General features: G+C 38.3%; 1 protein-coding gene across 12 annotated transcripts in view; it reads right to left on the bottom strand.

Annotated features, from left to right (window-relative positions):
- Window positions 1-18,362, bottom strand: part of PATJ (PATJ crumbs cell polarity complex component) — a 352,223-nt gene that overhangs the window by 22,702 nt on the left and 311,159 nt on the right. For 11 of the 12 annotated variants that reach the window (XM_059923762.1, XM_059923772.1, XM_059923810.1 and 8 more), the window contains 6 exons: window positions 15,225-15,372; window positions 14,031-14,117; window positions 10,485-10,599; window positions 9,699-9,736; window positions 6,487-6,609; window positions 5,635-5,739 (listed from right to left, as the gene is read on the bottom strand). In XM_059923762.1, the coding sequence (XP_059779745.1) occupies window positions 5,635-5,739; window positions 6,487-6,609; window positions 9,699-9,736; window positions 10,485-10,599; window positions 14,031-14,117; window positions 15,225-15,372 (616 nt within the window). The remainder of the gene's footprint in view (window positions 1-5,634; window positions 5,740-6,486; window positions 6,610-9,698; window positions 9,737-10,484; window positions 10,600-14,030; window positions 14,118-15,224; window positions 15,373-18,362) is intronic. The other variant, XM_059923791.1, reaches the window with a different exon arrangement.

The following is an 18,362-nucleotide window of genomic DNA, read 5'->3' as shown; positions in this document are numbered from 1 at the left end:
TCTTATTTATTCTCATTTTGGATGATCTGTCCATTGGTGTTAAGTGAGGTGTTAAAGTCCCCCACTATTACTGTGTTACTGTCAATTTCCTCTGTTATAGGTGTTAGCAGTTGCCTCATGTAATGAGGTGCTCCTATGTTGGGTGCATATATATTTATAATTGTTATATCTTCTTCTTGGATTGATCTCTTGATCATTAGGTACTGTCCTTCCTTGTCTCTTGTAACATTCTTTATTTTAAAGTCTATTTTATCTGATATGAGTATTGCTACTCCAGCTTTCTTTTGACTTCCATTTGCATGGAATATCTTTTTCCATCCCCTCACTTTCAGTCTGTATGTGTCCCTAGGTCTGAAGTGGGTCTCTTGTAGACAGCATATATATGGGTCTTGTTTTTGTATCCATTCAGTGAGCCTGTGTCTTTTGGTTAGAGCATTTAATCCATTCACGTTTAAGGTAATTATCAATATGTATGTTCCTATGACCATTTTCTCAATTGTTTTGGGTTTGTTTTTGTAGGTCCTTTTCTTCTGTTGTGTTTCCCACTTAGAGAAGTTCCTTTAGCATTTGTTGTAGAGCTGGTTTGGTGGTGCTGAATTCTCTTAGCTTTTGCTTGTCTGTAAAGCTTTTGATTTCTCCATCGAATCTGAATGAGATCCTTGCCGGGTAGAGTAATCTTGGTTGTAGGTTCTTCCCTTTCATCACTTTAAGTATATCATGCCACTCCCTTCTGGCTTGTAGAGTTTCTGCTGAGAAATCAGCTGTTAACCTTATGGGAGTTCCCCTGTATGTTATTTGTCGTTTTTCCCTTGCTGCTTTCAATAATTTTTGTTTGTCTTTAATTTTTGCCAATTTGATTACTATGTGTCTCGGCGTGTTTCTCCTTGGGTTTATCCTGTATGGGACTCGCTGTGCTTCCTGGACTTGGGTGGCTATTTCCTTTCCCATGTTAGGGAAGTTTTCAACTATAATCTCTTCCAATATTTTCTCGGATCCTTTCTCTCTCTCTTCTCCTTCTGGGACCCCTATAATGCGAATGTTGTTGTGTTTAATGTTGTCCCAGAGGTCTCTTAGGCTGTCTTCATTTCTTTTCATTCTTTTTTCTTTATTCTGTTCCGCAGCAGTGAATTCCACCATTCTGTCTTCCAGGTCATTTATCCGTTCTGCCTCAGTTATTCTGCTATTGATTCCTTCCAGTGTAGTTTTCATTTCAGTTATTGTATTGTTCATCTCTGTTTGTTTGTTCTTTAATTTTTCTACGTCTTTGTTAAACATTTCTTGCATCTTCTCGATCTTTGCCTCCATTCTTTTTCCAAAGTCCTGGATCATCTTCACTGTCATTATTCTGAATTCTTTTTCTGGAAGGTTGCCTATCTCCACTTCATTTAGTTGTTTTTCTGGCGTTTTATCCTGTTCTTTAATCTGGTACATAGCCCTCTGCCTTTTCATCTTGTGTATCTTTCTGTGAATGTAGGTTTTGTTCCACAGGCTGCAGGATTATAGTTCTTCTTGCTTCTGCTCAAGAAAATTCTTTTCTCCTTTAGGGTCTAGTACCTGTATTCTTAACTCCTGGTTCTTTTCTATTATATTTTCCTAGTATATTTCCTTTTGTGTGCACATGATTAAAAATTAAGTATTACAGTACATGATAAAAAAAATTCAACACTCTCATTCCCTAGATACAGATTGAACATTTCTCTTTTCAATTCTAGAGGTATAGGCTAAATAATACACTTTATAAGACTATTTTGAAATTTATCATCTTGATGACATCAATAGACGCCCTATTCCAACAGAAGAAAATTTAGCTTGCCAAAATCTGACACTTAACTTTTATATTTTTAAGTTCTACTTGTTTCTTATGTTTCTTTAGATATAGTTAAACCTTTGTAGTTTTAACGCTTTCCAAAACTGTTATTTCAACTTTGAAGATTTAACTCTTATATTTTCATCTCCATGAACACATCTCAAACTCTCATGCTACTAATATTTCATGCATCATGATGTTTTGTTCTATCAGTTTTATTATGACTTATGTTTATATAAATGTTATTCATACTGAGCCAACTACTATACTAGGATTACATTTCTCTGTCTCTCTTTTTTTGGTATAAGTTTATTGTCCTCAAGGTTAATAATGATCTTATTTTGTTTAATTTGTATATACTTATCACTAATTCAGCCCCAAACTTTCCAACTTAATTGGATCTTAAACCTCCAATTCAGTTAAACATACAAGGTCATCTATCTGTTCCTTTTTTTTTTTCTTCTAATTCAGAGGCATTTCTCTTAGAGCCCTCTTCTCCTGCCCCGACTTGGACAAGTTTTTCTCTCTGCCTGCTGCACAGCTGTCCTGGGACTTCCATGTTCCTTAGCATTGGATCCACCTGCTTCCCTCTCTCTTACTTTCCTCTTTTGTTGGAGTATATGCTAAAGTAATTTTCTCAGAAATATATTGCTGAAAATGAGTCAGGTGACATTTGAATCTCTTGTTCTTTTGTAAGTAGCTTATACTTTTCTCTTTGAAAGTTTTAGAATGTAGTATACAGGTATTATTCTTCTTTTATTTATTTTGCTCAGTGATTAATGGACCTTAAGTTAAATTTATTTCATTTCTTTTTTATTTTTCTGTTTTTCTTTTTTAAACTCCTGGTTGTTGGATACTGGACCTCCTGAATTAATCCTGTGTCTTATTTTTTCTCTTCCATTTTCAAAAGAGGGTGCACAAGAGAAATCACTGTTTTCTCTATATTATCTTGAACATGACACATCTCTCTCTCCCTCTTACATCAGGTTTTTTGTGTTCTGGAGGGTGTCCCCAAGGACCTCCCAAACTACTTTGTAGACAGACCCTTAGTTAATCTCCCTGACTTCAGACTCTCTTCTCCTGCTCTCCATAGTTGCTGCTGACTCCAAGCCTTGATCCTCTGTCTTTGTCTCCACTGTTTACATTCATTTATTCAACCAATAGCTATGAAGTATAATGTGCCAGGCAGTGGGGATGTCGACCCCAAGAAGCCTCAGATGGCTTTATCTATCCCGTTTCCAGCACTGAAGTCTCCCCGAGTATTGGGAGCCCATTTCCTCTGCCTGCTGGATATCTCCACCTGGATGCCTCAAAATACAATGTTCTCTCCCAACATGCCCTTCCTATATTCCCTGGTTTAGTTAGTGCTGCCTCCATCCACATTCTACGTTCTAAAATGTTTGGATCCAGAACAAGCCCCACAAGTTCCTTTAGTGATAAAAATCCCTAATGTGCTCTTTTTATCTTCTATATTGTCAAAGAAAGAGGTAAAAACAAACAAAATTTTCTAGAAGACAGTCTGGGTTACCTGATTTTGTCCAAAACAGGTTTTATGGTAGTTCATAGACAAAAGCACTAAACCAGGCAAACTATCAGACTACAGAAGCAAATATAGTTGAGAACATTTGAAATGACCCCTATACCCAAATCAATCCCCACTGACCAATCTATAATTGACAGTAAGAAACCATCTAAACTTGATAATAAGACTTTAAAGGCAGAAATATCTACTTCCTTACTACACCTAGCAATAGCAATTTAAACTACGGGGAGAAGCTTCCAGAAGTTGTCTCCTCCACTCTCTTCCCCTTCTGCACCCTCCAGTCCACTGACCCAGACCTAATCTTCCCTGTGCCATCAGCACTTGCTGACCACTTCCCATGCTGCACCGACAATAAGTCTTTTCCACGTCATCAGACACAACTATCTGACCTTCTCTATTACTCTGACAATGGGCTGGCTCACCTGATAATAAAAATGATTACCTACTGACAAGTCAGCTGTGATAATTGTATTGCTGGTACCATTCCATGCACATCGTTTTAATTAAAGTGAATACGACTATGCAACTGAAAGGCATCTGATGCAGGGCGTAAGAATTTCCTGAGTTCTGTGTTTAAAGCCTTTGAGAGCACATGTGCTCCATACCCAGCGTTGTGTAGATCACAACTGTCAAAATCCCAAAGGATTCCATTAAGCTTTTAACAGCACCTGTTACAAAATACCACCACCAACTAATGTGATTAACACAAGAGAACATTCTGAAACCAAAAGTCATTTTCTTAAAATGCAGAAAGAGGAAAAATAAGGAATCCCTTCAAAAGTATGTTAATAGTGGCAAATTTGGCTGAATGAAGGGTTAATTCTTCATGGGAGAGCATGAGTTCATTTCCACTTAAAGTACTTTACGTAATGTTACACTTTTACACCGAGTCTTCTCATTTCTTTGTGAAGAAGGTGGAGCTGAACAAATTATATTGGTATATAAAAATGTTAATAATACCAGATTCTGCTAAGGGAAACACTTTTTTTTGCTTGACATAGTTATCATTTGATAACTTCCTGGTAAAATTCCGTATAACTAATGGGCCACAGCTCTGCGATTGAAGAGTTGCACTTGTACGGTCTCTAGGGGTCAGCATAACTCGAAGGAAGAGCAAGGGCTGCAAACAAGAAAAAGCAAGGATTTGCAGGTTCTGAGGATGACGGAGCAGTGGAAGGTGGGATGAGAGGTAACCCCTGAGGATGAGGACAAAGGAAGCCGACTCTACAGCCAGTCCACACAGGGTTTCTGTCTGTGTTCCACAGAAACCTGGGGACCCAGATCATTGAATAATATGTTGCCTATCACATAAACTCCCTTGAAACCACTGGCAGTACTTTACGATTCCTTTCCTATGTACTGAAAGCCACTGACTTTTTTTAAAATGTCTGTTTCGGCACTTTGGACTTAGACCTTTGAGATGTGAGAGTTAAGCACCACAAACTGGTTCTCCCCAAAGTTATGGTGTTTCAATTCGAACTGATTATTTAAAGGCTAGAATGACTGGAGGGGCTGGCTTGCCCTCTCTCTGAGATACTAAATGGTGGATTTTATTCTTTTTACCTATAAACCATTTAATACTATCCCTGCAGAAGTATGGTGATTATAATCATACATTTTGGGGGGAACTCATTAACAAAACTTGCTGCCAGTACGCTGCCTCTCACTCACTACACGATATCAATCTCAGAGATATTCAAAGTGCTGAAATCGAAGGAGGGGTGATTAACAGCACACCTCGTTTTTACTTCCTGGTATATTTCCCTGTGCCTCTGGACAATACTCTTGGGGACCACAGCTGAAATATGATTGTCTGCCTTAGTTGATGACTACTATGCGGTGAGCATTTAGCAGTGTTGGCAATCATTTATGCTACAGGAGAAAGAGCATTGTTACTTTTCCCTTCCTTTAAAAGGAGTGGAAGAAACAGCACTTGGGCAGTTCAGACACAGTTTTGGGGCATAAGAAAAGAAATCATTTTCTATTCCTTGCAAACTTTGATTTACAAAAGAATGCCAGAAGCTAAAAGCCTTGTTGATTTATCATGTGAAGCAAAGGGTAATTTTTCTCCCCTTGTTACGCTTTCATATAATCATGTTCACTGCCTGTATGGGTGGCATTAAAGAATTTCTGAATACAAATAATAATTTCTTGCTTTCAACCTTCATAATTCACATCGGCAGGCACCCTGCTGGGCGGTGATGCCTCCTGCCAGAGACGCTCAATCTTTTTTGCACACCACTTATCTGCCTCTCGCAGCTGCGAGTTCCATTGATCGCAATACCTGCAGGATAATGCGCCCGTAGGCGTTCTTTAGCAGATTAACCACGTCCGCATGAGACAGCCCATCCAAAGGTTGCCCATTAATGCTGACAATCCGATCTCCAACCTGGAGGTACAAAAGTGCGAGAAAAATCACTATCATTAAGAAAAATTAAATTTGAGAAGAATGCTTAAAATTCTTTGTAAGTCATATTTCCCATTTGTGGCTATTGTGAAGATTCTGTGTCTCTATTGTGTATGCATGTTCCAGAAGCATGAGGAATTTTTATGGCTTTCCCCAAATACAGACCAATCAGAGAAACAAGAAAGGGGTCAGATTTGATTATTAAAAGGCCCGGCAGGCCACTTTTGTACCTTGGTAATGGTAGTGTTGCATACATCCATTTGCCAGTAATAGTGGGGTGTACAAATTACCAGTTCAATAAAGCTCTATTGAGGAAGCCAAATGTTTTCTGCTTTATTTTTTCTACCTAAGTTAAGATTAAGGAGCGATGGGGGAAAAAAATTCATAAGGATGTTGATTCTTTTGGTGGAAGGAAGAGTCTAAGGTCAAATCTCTCAGGTGAAAATCAATTTTGGGTGGAATGAGGTGCTAAAAATGATATGGGAGGCTTTGCAAATGAGCTGCAATTTCTTCTTTCATTGAGAAGCTTTGACACAAACGATACTATTTTTATATGTTCAGGGACATAATGAATTTCAGGTATAAACTTTCTCCAATGCATTTTGCCCTCAGTGTGGGTCTCTGATGGCTGCTGGAATTCCAGTTTTAAACACAGTGCCCCTGGCTGCCATGTCCTCTCCCACCCACCGCATCACATGCTGAGAGCACTTCACCATCCCCTTTGTTTACTTTAAGCTTCTGTGTACGTGCGGCCACACCGCTGGCCTGAATCATGGCAATAAATATTGGGATATCTCCTAAGGGACTTCCTCTTCCTCCAGCAATACTGATTCCAAGGGCATCACTGAGCTCCTAAAAAAAGAAGGAAAACAAGACTTATATGTTTAACAAAGAGCCACAACCTGACTGTCCCCAGATAGCTGTTGAATAAAATCCTTCCGTGATGCAGGAGGCTAGGGTAACATAGGAGTTAACCATAGCGCCTTTGAAGTCAGAAAGGCCAGTGTTTCAGCTCTTAATTAGCTGCAGTACTTAATTAGCTGGGGGTCCTAAAGAAGTTCCTTAACCTCTTAGAGCTTCCATCCCTACGCATAAAGTGGGAAGAAAACCACCTACCTCACAGTGTTGATCTGAGGATTAAATGAGGTGATATAGTGCAGTCCTGGCCCACAGAAAGGGCTCAGTAAAAGGCAACAGGAGGAGTAAAAACAAAAAAAACAAAGAAAAAAACCCTATGCTACTGCTCAGTGTAGTGGCCAATTTTGATGCAGACTTGGCAAGTATGTCCTCATATGGTGTTTACAATTAAATTACTGCACATCTCATGCTCTTCTGGGTGTGAACAAACACACTTGGCTCTGAAAGAGCTGCAGGACTGTGCTAGAACAAAGGATCTTTGAGGACACCCACTGTAGTGACTACAGAGTTTGGAGAGAGAAGTAACATGCGACCGAAAATGTTCTCTGAGATTATGAGATGAGGCAGTTTGTTCACTCCAACCCTGGTGAAGAGATTCTGGCCTTTGTGCAGGTTTCCCCCACATTTATATCCCAGGGTTAATATTTTAAAAATCACTAAAAGAATAAATGACAAGTTCCAGTTTCAGCATGGTGGCATACACACTCTATAGCATCTTTCTCCTACTGATGAAAATGAAGACCTCTTGTCAAAATTTAAAGTACAACTACCTGAGACTTCTGAAAAGTAATGACACTCAAAGAAATTGTGGTGGAGAGCCAAAACTTGGAGAAACGACAGCAGAGGGTGTATCTCCCAGTTGTTTTCCTGGCAGCTTTGTCCTGAAGACAAGACCCAGTCAAGGAGCTGTAAAGGTGGGGCAAACTGCTAAAACTTTGATGTTAACTCCCATCTTTCTGGTCAGAGGAACCAGGAAAAGGAGCCCCGATGGCTGGAGAATGAAGGAAGAAAACTAGAGTAGAGAGAGTCAGAGAAGGGGATCCTGTCCCTCTGTGAGTGAATCCACAGAATTCTCAGGCTCAGTCTAAGCCACGCATATGAGGGACAGACCCACACTCGGGAACTGAACTGAGTTTTGAACCACCACTTACAAAAGGTGACATAACTTGCAGTCTGAGCCTAACTGGGTGGATGCCTGCTAAAACATAAACACCAGCATTCCTCAGAGTCTACACAGCATAACATTCACCAGGGCTGGGAAGAACCCCTAAGTTACTCAACATGCAGAGAACCAGTAAAATGTGATCAATTTCTTGTTAAGTTTTTTCAAATATGCAGGACAGTTTAAAGCCAAGATGACACCATTGTCTGGTGGGGTTCTCAATTTATGTAGATGTAAACATATGACAACAATGACATAAATGTTAGGGGAGTGGTTGCAGAAAAGGGACCAATAGGGTTGCAAGGCTTCTGCAGTTTTACCTGATCACTTAAAAATATACACAGGTTAGTGTGTTTCAATTTGACCTCGATAAAGTTGGACAAAGGAAAAAGAACAAAATGACAACAACTTTAATATTCTGTTTTCCAAAGTGTTTGTGTCTAGCTTCTATTTTCTGAATGCATCAGTAGTAAAACCCTACATGCAAATGGTAAGATGCGTTCCATTATGAAGTTTCTGCTCGGATCGTATGTGGGAGAACAGGGTGGGTAGGAGCAGGCCTTTTTATAAAAGCCTGTAAAAACAAGCAGCTGAAATGACTAAGGAAACATAAAATAATATGTTATAAATCGTGGAATGAGGAGAAATTTATGGAATAATTTGGCTTTGTTCAAATCCATTGTGATGTTTCCTTAATTTATCCTTAATTATGCACATGTTGGTACATTTAACTTCCCCATCCGAGGAACATTTGAGTTGCCGCTCTGGTGGAAAGATACTGGGAACAAATAAGGCAGATTTAGTCAAAGCTGTAGTTAATAATAATGAATTCCTGGACACTCATGATGAACTAGGTACTATGCTAAGTATACTGTATGCATTACACCTCATTTAATCCACACAACAAGATTTACCTTGTGAGGTAAGGGTTATCACCCCCAATCTACAGATAAGCAAATTGAGGTTAAGTAACTTGACAAAGGTCATAGAGCTAATAATGGTAGAGTGTCTTTAAACACAACTATAATTGAGTCCAGAGAACTAAGTTAAGCTGGATATCACTTTACTGAAGTTGATCCATGATTACAACAAGGTCATAATTTTTTCACTATTTCTTGAATCCCAAATTTAATGGTAAGAATAAGCAAAATAAAACTGCTTGCCAATATTCTGGATATCACACCGGAGTCTGAAAAATCGCACAGGATTTTCAGGAATCTGAAAATCAGGATTTGACAACTTTATGAACTGAAACGCATTTTACACAATCTTCTCAGGAGGGCAATTTGGCATTATATATAAAAGCCTTTAAACGAGTGTGGATTTTGACTCAACAATTTCATTTCTAAGAAATAATTCTAAAGAAATCACCCATGATATGATCCAAAAAGAAAATACAAAGACATTTTGCTATAAAAGATGGCAAAAGTTGAGAAATATGCTAATTGTTTAATAAGAGGACATTGGTTAAGAAAAATTACAGCACATTCATACAATGGAATACTATGTAACTGACAAAAATCATACCATCTGCTGTCAAAAAATAGTTATTCACACGGCTAAAAGTCCATGCTTTAAACTAAAATGACAAGCTGCAAGAATATGTCTAATATGATACCATTTTTTGTTTTTTAAAATTTAAACACAGTGCACAAAATGAAGTGAATGTGGTGTACCAAAAAGTTCACAGTGGTCATGTATGTGCTTTACTATATTTTCCTAAGTCTGCTTGTGTCACATAGACCATATATTGCCTTCAGTAACTTAAAAGAACACACTAACAATCCAATATATTGTATTGAGGGAAAGATGTACATATTATGCAACACAAATTAGAAAAAAAGCAAAATAACTGACTTACCCTGATTATCTCAATGGTCCTTAGTCCCACATCCGTGCCTATGAAGAAGCAACAAATTAACTTTTTAAAAGTAAGAGACAATATATTTAGGATATAATATTTTCCCATGAAAATGGTATCATTTTCTAGGTCTTTCAGGAGAGAATACTGAGGCAAGCAGGCATTATACCCTTTCTCAAAATTCAAACTGGCGACCATCAATCAGGGGATATGTCCTCTATTTTAAACAAGTCCTCTCTGTTTGAGATAGATGTGGCCATAATCATTTGGTCTGACAAAAGCTGATGGCCTGTAGCAGCCGCTGCCTGGAATATGGTGATTAAATGGCTTGGAGGGTGAGCCACTTTTGTTTCACTGAACATTTTTCTGCCTTAATCAAAGATAATCTTACCCAAGGAAAGGCTTAAAAAGATGCCTTCCCCACCCCACCCATGATGGGATATGCACTTCTGACCTTCCTCGAGGGACCTGTAATTTTTAAATTTTCTCTTTGGAAATGGTTTTACTTTATGAAGTACTTTAGATTTCTGCTTTTCTCTCTTTCATGCGTAAAGTTAAAGGCACATTCCAAAAACGAATCTCTATGGCTTTCCTTCCTTTAGAACAGGACTTTCAGAAAGCTTGGGGCTTATGTGGCCATGTTCAAAGATTTAAAAATATTTTTGCTGTACACCTGAAACTAACACAACATTGTAAATCAACTATACTCCAATAAAAAATTTAAAAAAAAATTTTTTTAATTGGGTAACAGGGATCGTTTTGCTGAGGGTGTGTCTCAAGTAATACCTGAGTTTTTGGGGGAAGGATCCGAAGCTCTTTTTGTGCCGACCAGGTTGTGCAGGCTGGTGATAACAGGAGCAAGGGAAGGGTGAAGGCTGCTGTGGGTGCTGCACTGACTCGGCTGAAAAGGAAACGCAGTGGTCAGTCTTAGAAATTCATACTTCTCATTACTATTTTACTTACTGAAGTAGCCCTAACCATGTAATAGAAGATTCCGTGGAGGCCAGAAAAGAAAACAAAAATTACTCACGCTCCCTCTCTTATCACCCTAAACAATCCCATTTAACATTTGCTCCACTGCTTTCTCCGTTATACGTGCTTTTAAATGTGGTTTCAATCGTCAAGGTAGAAAACGTGCAGTAATTTCAGCTCTTTGTGTTCCACGTGAAATCAGAAACATTTTCCTAGCCTGTTACACAGTGTTTACATATGATCAGTTAATGCCACACTAAGTGTCATTTGGGACTACAGGCAACATTTATTTTCTTTTTATCTAAACTACTGATCTATTTTGCTAAAACAAATATAATAAAATCTAGAGTTATGGGAACTTGATCAAATAGAACCCTCAACTGTAAGAAAAAGCAGTAAATATCAGGGGAATATGTTATTTTAGGAATATTAAAATTTTTTTTTTCCTCAAAGATTTTCCTAGAGTTGGTAATAATTCAGCTCAATCTGCTATACCTCCATTACTGTCTTTTTAAAATAAATCTAACATTTATTTAAATAAATTTAGATAATGTATAGTCATGTCTGGCTAGTGGCTAGTCAATGAAAATCATATGCAATGAAAATCATATGCACAGTGAAGGATCTTTCCAATGCAGAAAACAATGACACCACTAATGAATAAAGAATTTTTTCTATCGAATTCTCACGGTTATGCTTTAACTGCCTCAAAATTTTGAGGTAAACCTAAGACCATAATTATTACCTGACAAATTATAATTTGATCCATTTCCTTAGTATGATGAAAGTTGTTTAATATTTTAACATTCCTTAAATATGAAAAATTTCAAATATACAGAAAAGTTGAATGATACAGTAGACACACCACCTAGATTCCACAATTAATATTTTACTATATATTTTTTGTTACATATCTATTCATCACTCAATTTGCCTTTAAAAAAAAAATTCATTTCAGAGTAAGTTACAGACATCAGTACACTTCACAATGGATATATATATATAAAGGAGTGTTTTTACATTTTTCCTGAAAGGATATGATTTAAATCAATGGTGCTATAATAGATAACTACTCAGAAATGAGGAAGTACAGCATATTATAACCTTTGCCTAAACAAAATCTCAGAATATTGTGTTTGTCAAGGCCTTTAGAAATATGAACTTTGCCTGGCAGTGCTCCCTCAGTTATCTGAGGAAAAGATTTCTCAAGTGTTTTTACCATTATACATTTTCCTCTGCAGAGTAAAGATACTCTTTCCTGGTTGGTAGGAGAACAATTTTTTTAAAAAGAGGCTTGGTAGCCCCATGGCTAGAAGAGCTCTCTTAATGAACCCACTTTCTCTAGGCCAAGTCAACGAGTTAAAGTTCTCCTAGACCCTCAAAAGGAGGCATCTGCCTCCCTATCTTATAATTGCCCAGAAGGAAATCTGTGCCCCTAGAGAGTCCTGACTGCTTTAAAAAGGTTTGGAGGGGAAATGTTTGGGAATGGGTTCCTCTTTTTCTCCATCTGGGTCATGGGTTGATATTCAATTCTTGAAGATGGAGGACACTTCCTTTTCACAGCCTGCTACAAGCCTTCTTCCCATTAGCTACATAACAGTACAGACGTTCATATCATCTAGGTCATAATTTTAAGGACAAAGTAAGGATAATATATATTTTCTGTTTTGCTTAAAATTGAATTAAACTTCTACCCTCTGAAATTAAAATTCTGTGCAAAGAGGTTAAAGAAAAGTATTTGATACTTCGTCCCAGGTTTCTGAAATATGACAGCTCACATTTACATAACAGATAAATGGTCATGGTGGGTTTTTGACCTTTAATAATAGAGCCTCTAAATGTGTTAGCTTTGTATTTAACCTGAGTGTAAACTTTATTCATCACTAAGATGCACATATACATTCCTCAAGGACAGAAATCCAGTTCTACCTACCACCTCACCTGTCAGTCCTAAATTTTCTTAAAACACTGGAATTCCTTGTACCCCTTTGTGCCTTTGCCTAGGCTACATCCTCTGTCTGGGATACCTTTTCTCTCTTTTCAATCTATCAAACTCCTTTTGGAGTGAGACCCAATTGAACCCCTTCTGTGTTGCCCTCCTATACTCTCCAGGAAGAAAAATTTCATCTCCAGTATTGTTCATTCTGCATTCTAACCTCTATGTACAATAGGGCTTCAATGAAATCACTCAAGTTGAGTCTTCCATTAAGGAAGAAGTCGAGACAACTATTTTGCATCTCAAGTTCCCACTTTTGATACAAGTCTGGTCAGAGTCCTCACCAACTACTGACCTCTAGAATCCTACTGCACCACTGTCTCTTAGTACACATGATATTTGCTGCCCATTACATAAACCAGAAATGCAAAAAAAAAAAAAAAAGTTCCAAACTTAACATGATGTTTATTGGGTTTGATTGCTCTGATGATTATCTAAGACAAGCCAGCTAATCTGTGATCCTATCTGAACAATGTTGCTTTTTCTTCACTCATTTTCTAACACCAATGAGGCAAAAGGGGCAGCTAACTTAATTCCAGAAGCACCTGTGTGCTAACCATAAAATCAGAACATCATCTAAACAAAGGTCTTGGAGAGGCTTTAAGGAAATTAGGAAGGAGACCGAAAGTCGTGCTTTTAACCTCAAAACAAAGGCCCATCTAATAACCCACAAAAGGGATTGGGGGTCCCATGTAAGTTTCTATAGTTTCATTATGTACCAAATGGGACTTAACATATTGTCTACCGTCTTGATTTTGTCAGCCATTACAATGAAAAAAAAAAAAAAAATACAGTGAAATATACTTTGTTGAAAAAAAAGTGGCACTTACATCAGCCTTGCAAATAAACATGAGATGTTTGCTAACCCACAAAATATCACCCACTAAGGCCTCCCTCCCACAGGAGAAACCCCCCCCCCCACTTTGGTCTCCCAGGAATATACCATTAATTGCTCTCAGCATGTGTGAGTGGCTATTCACAAGTTAACTTTATAGCAATATTTAATTGAATGAATAGAACAATGTTGTTCTAATGAGGGTCAAATTGCCACCAGATGTTACTTCTTTCTTTTTAAAATAAACACAGCTGTGTACATGCAATGCCTAGGCAATATAGAACTAATAGTGGGAGAGAAAAGGGGTTCTAAGAAAACATTTGCAGGCAATAAAGGAGAGAAAAATCTAGGGATTAATGAATTCCCATCCCACCTTTCACTTTCTATTTCAAGCACATTAAAGTACACTGAACTTGGTGTTGTGAATATGCTGTATATTACACATTATTTCCAAACAATCATTTATGAAATGGGGAACTTTCTCTCAATTGGGACAGGTGAGCCAGTCTAACGGGAAGCCATCAACAACCTGACTGTTCTGTGATGTCTTCCTCGAGGAGGTCCAGGAACCAGCTCGGAGTCTTCCAATCTCTAGCTGCACAAGCCCCTGTGCACACTTGGGAAGACAAGAAAAGAACAGAGGTGAAAAACAGTAGGATTTGTGTTCTAAATTCTCATGGCAGTGCCTCCATTCATCTCTCTGCAGCCAAGAACTGTAAATGGCTGATGAAGGCTGAAGGTAGAAAGGAAATTCAGTTATCAAAAAAATCACACAAGGTCACAAAAATTTATCAACTCAATGCTATTCATCTCATGATTTTGTGACTTCTTTAAACACATTAAAAGGATTACATTTCAATTCACCTCCTTTCTCTTCCTTTTCCCTTCTGATGAAAGTATTTGCAAGCGGTGAAATGATTAAGAAAAAGTGGTGAAAAGGAGGACAGAAAAATCAAACACAGAGGTAATCTAATACAAGTCCTCTCTTGAGTAATAACTGATAGTTGACTATTTTAGGAAAGCAGGATTTTAAAATAAAATTCATTTATCTTTGCAAAAGCTCCTACAGCTATAGTATTTGTGAAACAGAGTAAGATACACCTGGTTATAGCTGAATGGCAATTTACAAGGATTCTTATTAACCAGTTTCTTCCAAGGGAGGTAGGGTCCATGTGGCAGAGACACTTGGAAGGGAACCTTGAGCCTTAGCCTCCCGGCAACTTCAGTGAGAGACAGCTTGGGTGGCAGGAAAACGCCTCAAGCGCAGCTCTGCGATCTTGGGCATGCCATTCTACTTTCTCAGACTTCACTGTGAGATGAAGGACTTGGTCTTTCACAATCTTTAATGTTCCTTCAAGCAATAAACGCTGGATTTGATGAATTCATGTTAATATAGCCCAAGAGGGAGGAGGATACATTTTCTGACTCCAGGAGAACCTGTCCCATCAAATGCATTTAGAGGACAATTGAGGATACTCGGAATTCTCACAAGTATGAAAAACTAGCTTAAATCCCCAAACAGGGTTCCCTTCAATCCTGTTATTCAGTATAATTGCTTTCTTTTAGAGCTATTCCTGATTGGTTAAAATAATCAGATATTAGGTCTCTAGTAAGAAACTAGAATCAGCATAAAATTCAACACATTTTATAAACAAGCCAGATTAGAACTGTTCCCATTGGACTTGAGTTATACCAGCCACGCAGAAAGCAGCTAGGGACTCACCTTGAGGACAGTGGCCACTGTTTCCTGGGAGGCACTTCTCATGTCCTCCCCATTCACAGATAAGATCTGGTCTCCCTGAATCAATCTCCCATCAAGGTCTGCGGCTCCACCTTTCACGATGTCAGAAATAAACACTCCACTTCCATTTCTGTGAATACCATAAAGCAGTGTAATGGCACAACCTAATATTTCTATACTAATTCTGAGATTACTGATATTCTTCCCAAATGATAAACCTCAGAGTGCTTGTCCTTTAAATAGCTTATACCTATTTACGTTGCCTGTAATATTCACTTTCATTGGCCCAAGGGCATAATTTCTGCAAGAGGATAATTTTAGTGAAATAAAATGGAAATTCACTTTAACAAGTAGAATTAAGTACTATTAAAACGTACAGGTTATTTCCTTAGAGATCAGCTCAATTATTATCATATGATCTACTTCTAGTTTTTTTCTCATTCTCCCTCTCTTTCCCTGCCTTCATTACTTTAAGGTTTTAATTATGTTTATTTATTTGATGAATAAATAAATGTCTCAAAATTCAAGAGGTTAAAAAGGCGGGGGGGAGTTCACCTCTCACCTCTGTTCCCCTGTCCCCAAGTTTCCCTCTCAGAGGTAACCAATGTTACTCATTTCTTGGGTATCTCCAAGAGATATTCTGTGTATACGTAAGCAAATGCATGTGGGTATAGTACACATGCTTGTAAATGGATATACATGCACATACACTCCTTTTTTCCCTCAGTTTTGTTTTCTTTAACTTTGTTTTTTTCACTTAATACCTTGGCAACTGGTCTTTATTAGCACTTGGAGCTTCCTCAATGTTTTCTTTCTATGGCTACATACTATTCTATGAATGTTCCTTAATTTCATTTATTAGTAAACTATTGGTGGACATATATCAATAGGTTATTTCCATTCTTTAGCTACTGCAAACTATGTGCAGTGAATAACATATCTACAAGCATATCGTTAGGATAAATTCCTAGTCGTGGAATTGCTAGGCAAAGAATTGTGAATTTTGAGAGCTTATACATCTTATCTTTTTTTTTTTTTAAAAAGATGAACTCATTCTAGCTCAGATGGGTTTTTGTTTTTTTATTTTATTTATTTATTATTTTTGGCTGCGTTGGGCCTTTGTTGCTGCGCGCGGGCTTTCTCTAGTTGCGGTGAGCGGGGGCTACTCTTCGTTGCAGTGCGCGGGCTTCTCATCGCAGTGGCTTCTCTTGTTGCGGAGCTCAGGTTCTAAGCACACAGGCTTCAGTAGTTTTGGCACGCAGGCTCAGTAGTTGTGGCTCGCAGGCTCTAGAGCGCAGACTCAGTAGTTGTGGCGCACAGGCCATGGCATGTGGGATCTTCCCGGACCAGGGCTTGAACCTGTGTTCCCTGCATTAGCAGGCAGATTCTTAACCACTGTGCCACCAGGGAAGTCCCTACATCTTATCTTTTATAATGAAAACTTTTGTGCTAAGGAATATAAATGTTCCTTACAAACTCAATCTAAAATGCTGGTGTTGTATGAAGATTATTTCATCAATCCACTACGAGACAATAAAGGAAAAACCATTACTCTAAATGGAATCTCTCCAGGCACGTGTATGCATCACAGCAAGAAAGCAAACTTCAACATGGGCTCTGTCAGTTGCTCTGTACCCAGATGTCCACTGAGTTTGCTTAGAAATATGAGTCTCAGCTCTCTTGTTTCATAATGCATTTCCAAATTGATGGTTTTATGGTGCTGAAGTAAAAAAGAGATCATGAGAGCACAGTACGTGGCGCAAAAATCAGTGCTCAAAAATGGTAGCTAGTATCTTAATAACAGCTTGGACTGCTGGAAAAAACCCACTAGGCTAGTCATCAGAGGTCTGTGAGGGCACATGACACAAGATATATAAAACCAACTTCAATTCTTCCTAAGAATATGTTTGATGCCATTTAAGGCTATATTGGGGTGTTACATGAAAATCCTGCAGCCCTGTTGGAATAAATGCACACTAGATATCTAAAGCCAGTAAACTGTGGAAGCTAGAATTGCAGTTTCAAAATTTTACTTACTTCTCTAACCTGTTAATATTATTCTGGAGTAATTACTGCAATTCCTATCACACGGGTAAGCAGCATAGATTTCAAAAGAGTAGCCTAGCCACGAGGATCTACCTACATTTTTGCTGCAAGCTATTATTTTGGGGACATCTGTCTTAATAGAAAACTATAGTCATGAAGAATCTATGTCTATCGACTATGTCAACTCAGCTGGTCTCAGGAACTACTCAACTAGTTTAAGTTAACTGAGTATGAAATTAACATGGTACTCTATGGCAAAGCAATTTTCCTAACCCAACATTGTATATATAAATCTCTTTCTTTTTTTTTTTTTTTTTTTTTTAATGAAAATCAACTCCCTACCACTGTGGTTCTGTTGTCATTCCTGAGTTTGTGGCACATGGTTAGTACTTTTTTTTTTTTTTTTTTTTTTTTTAATTTTATAGCTACTTTATTTATTTATTTATTTTTGGCTGTGTTGGGTCTTCAGTTCGTGCGAGGGCTTTCTCTAGTTGCGGCAAGCGGGGGCCACTCTTCATCGCGGTGCGCGGGCCTTTCACTATCGCGGCCCCTCCCGTTGCGGGGCACAGGCTCCAGATGCGCAGGCTCAGTTGTGGCTCACGGGCCCAGCTGCTCCGTGGCATGTGGGATCTTCCCAGACCAGGGCTCGAACCCGTGTCCCCTGCATTAGCAGGCAGATTCTTAACCACTGCGCCACCAGGGAAGCCCTAAATCTCTTTCTTGATATCAGCTGTTTCTTGGGTGTGGTTGCTTTAATTAACCCCTGCAAGCCTCAGATCTAAGTGACTCCAAGTTGAAAGAACCTTGGAAACTCTGTTCTTACTCTCCATGGGGATAAAAGTCTGAACAGTCTGGGTCAACTGGGCTTAGAGTTCTATCTTTATATGACACATTTTTGGGCTAAGATCTTGCTCAGAAACATGACCTATCTCATTCAAGTATTCATAAAAATGTTAATTTTAGAAATCATATCATTAGTTTACACTAAGCTTTATCTTTCAGTGTTTATAGGCTTTAGCCCTTAAAACTCTGAAGGAACGAGGCCAATCAATCCTGACCTTCACAGCGTTTCCT

The sequence above is a fragment of the Balaenoptera ricei genome, chromosome 1, assembly GCF_028023285.1.
Source record: "Balaenoptera ricei isolate mBalRic1 chromosome 1, mBalRic1.hap2, whole genome shotgun sequence".
In the NCBI taxonomy this organism is placed as follows: domain Eukaryota; kingdom Metazoa; phylum Chordata; class Mammalia; order Artiodactyla; family Balaenopteridae; genus Balaenoptera; species Balaenoptera ricei.
This window is presented reverse-complemented; position numbering and strand designations above follow the sequence as displayed.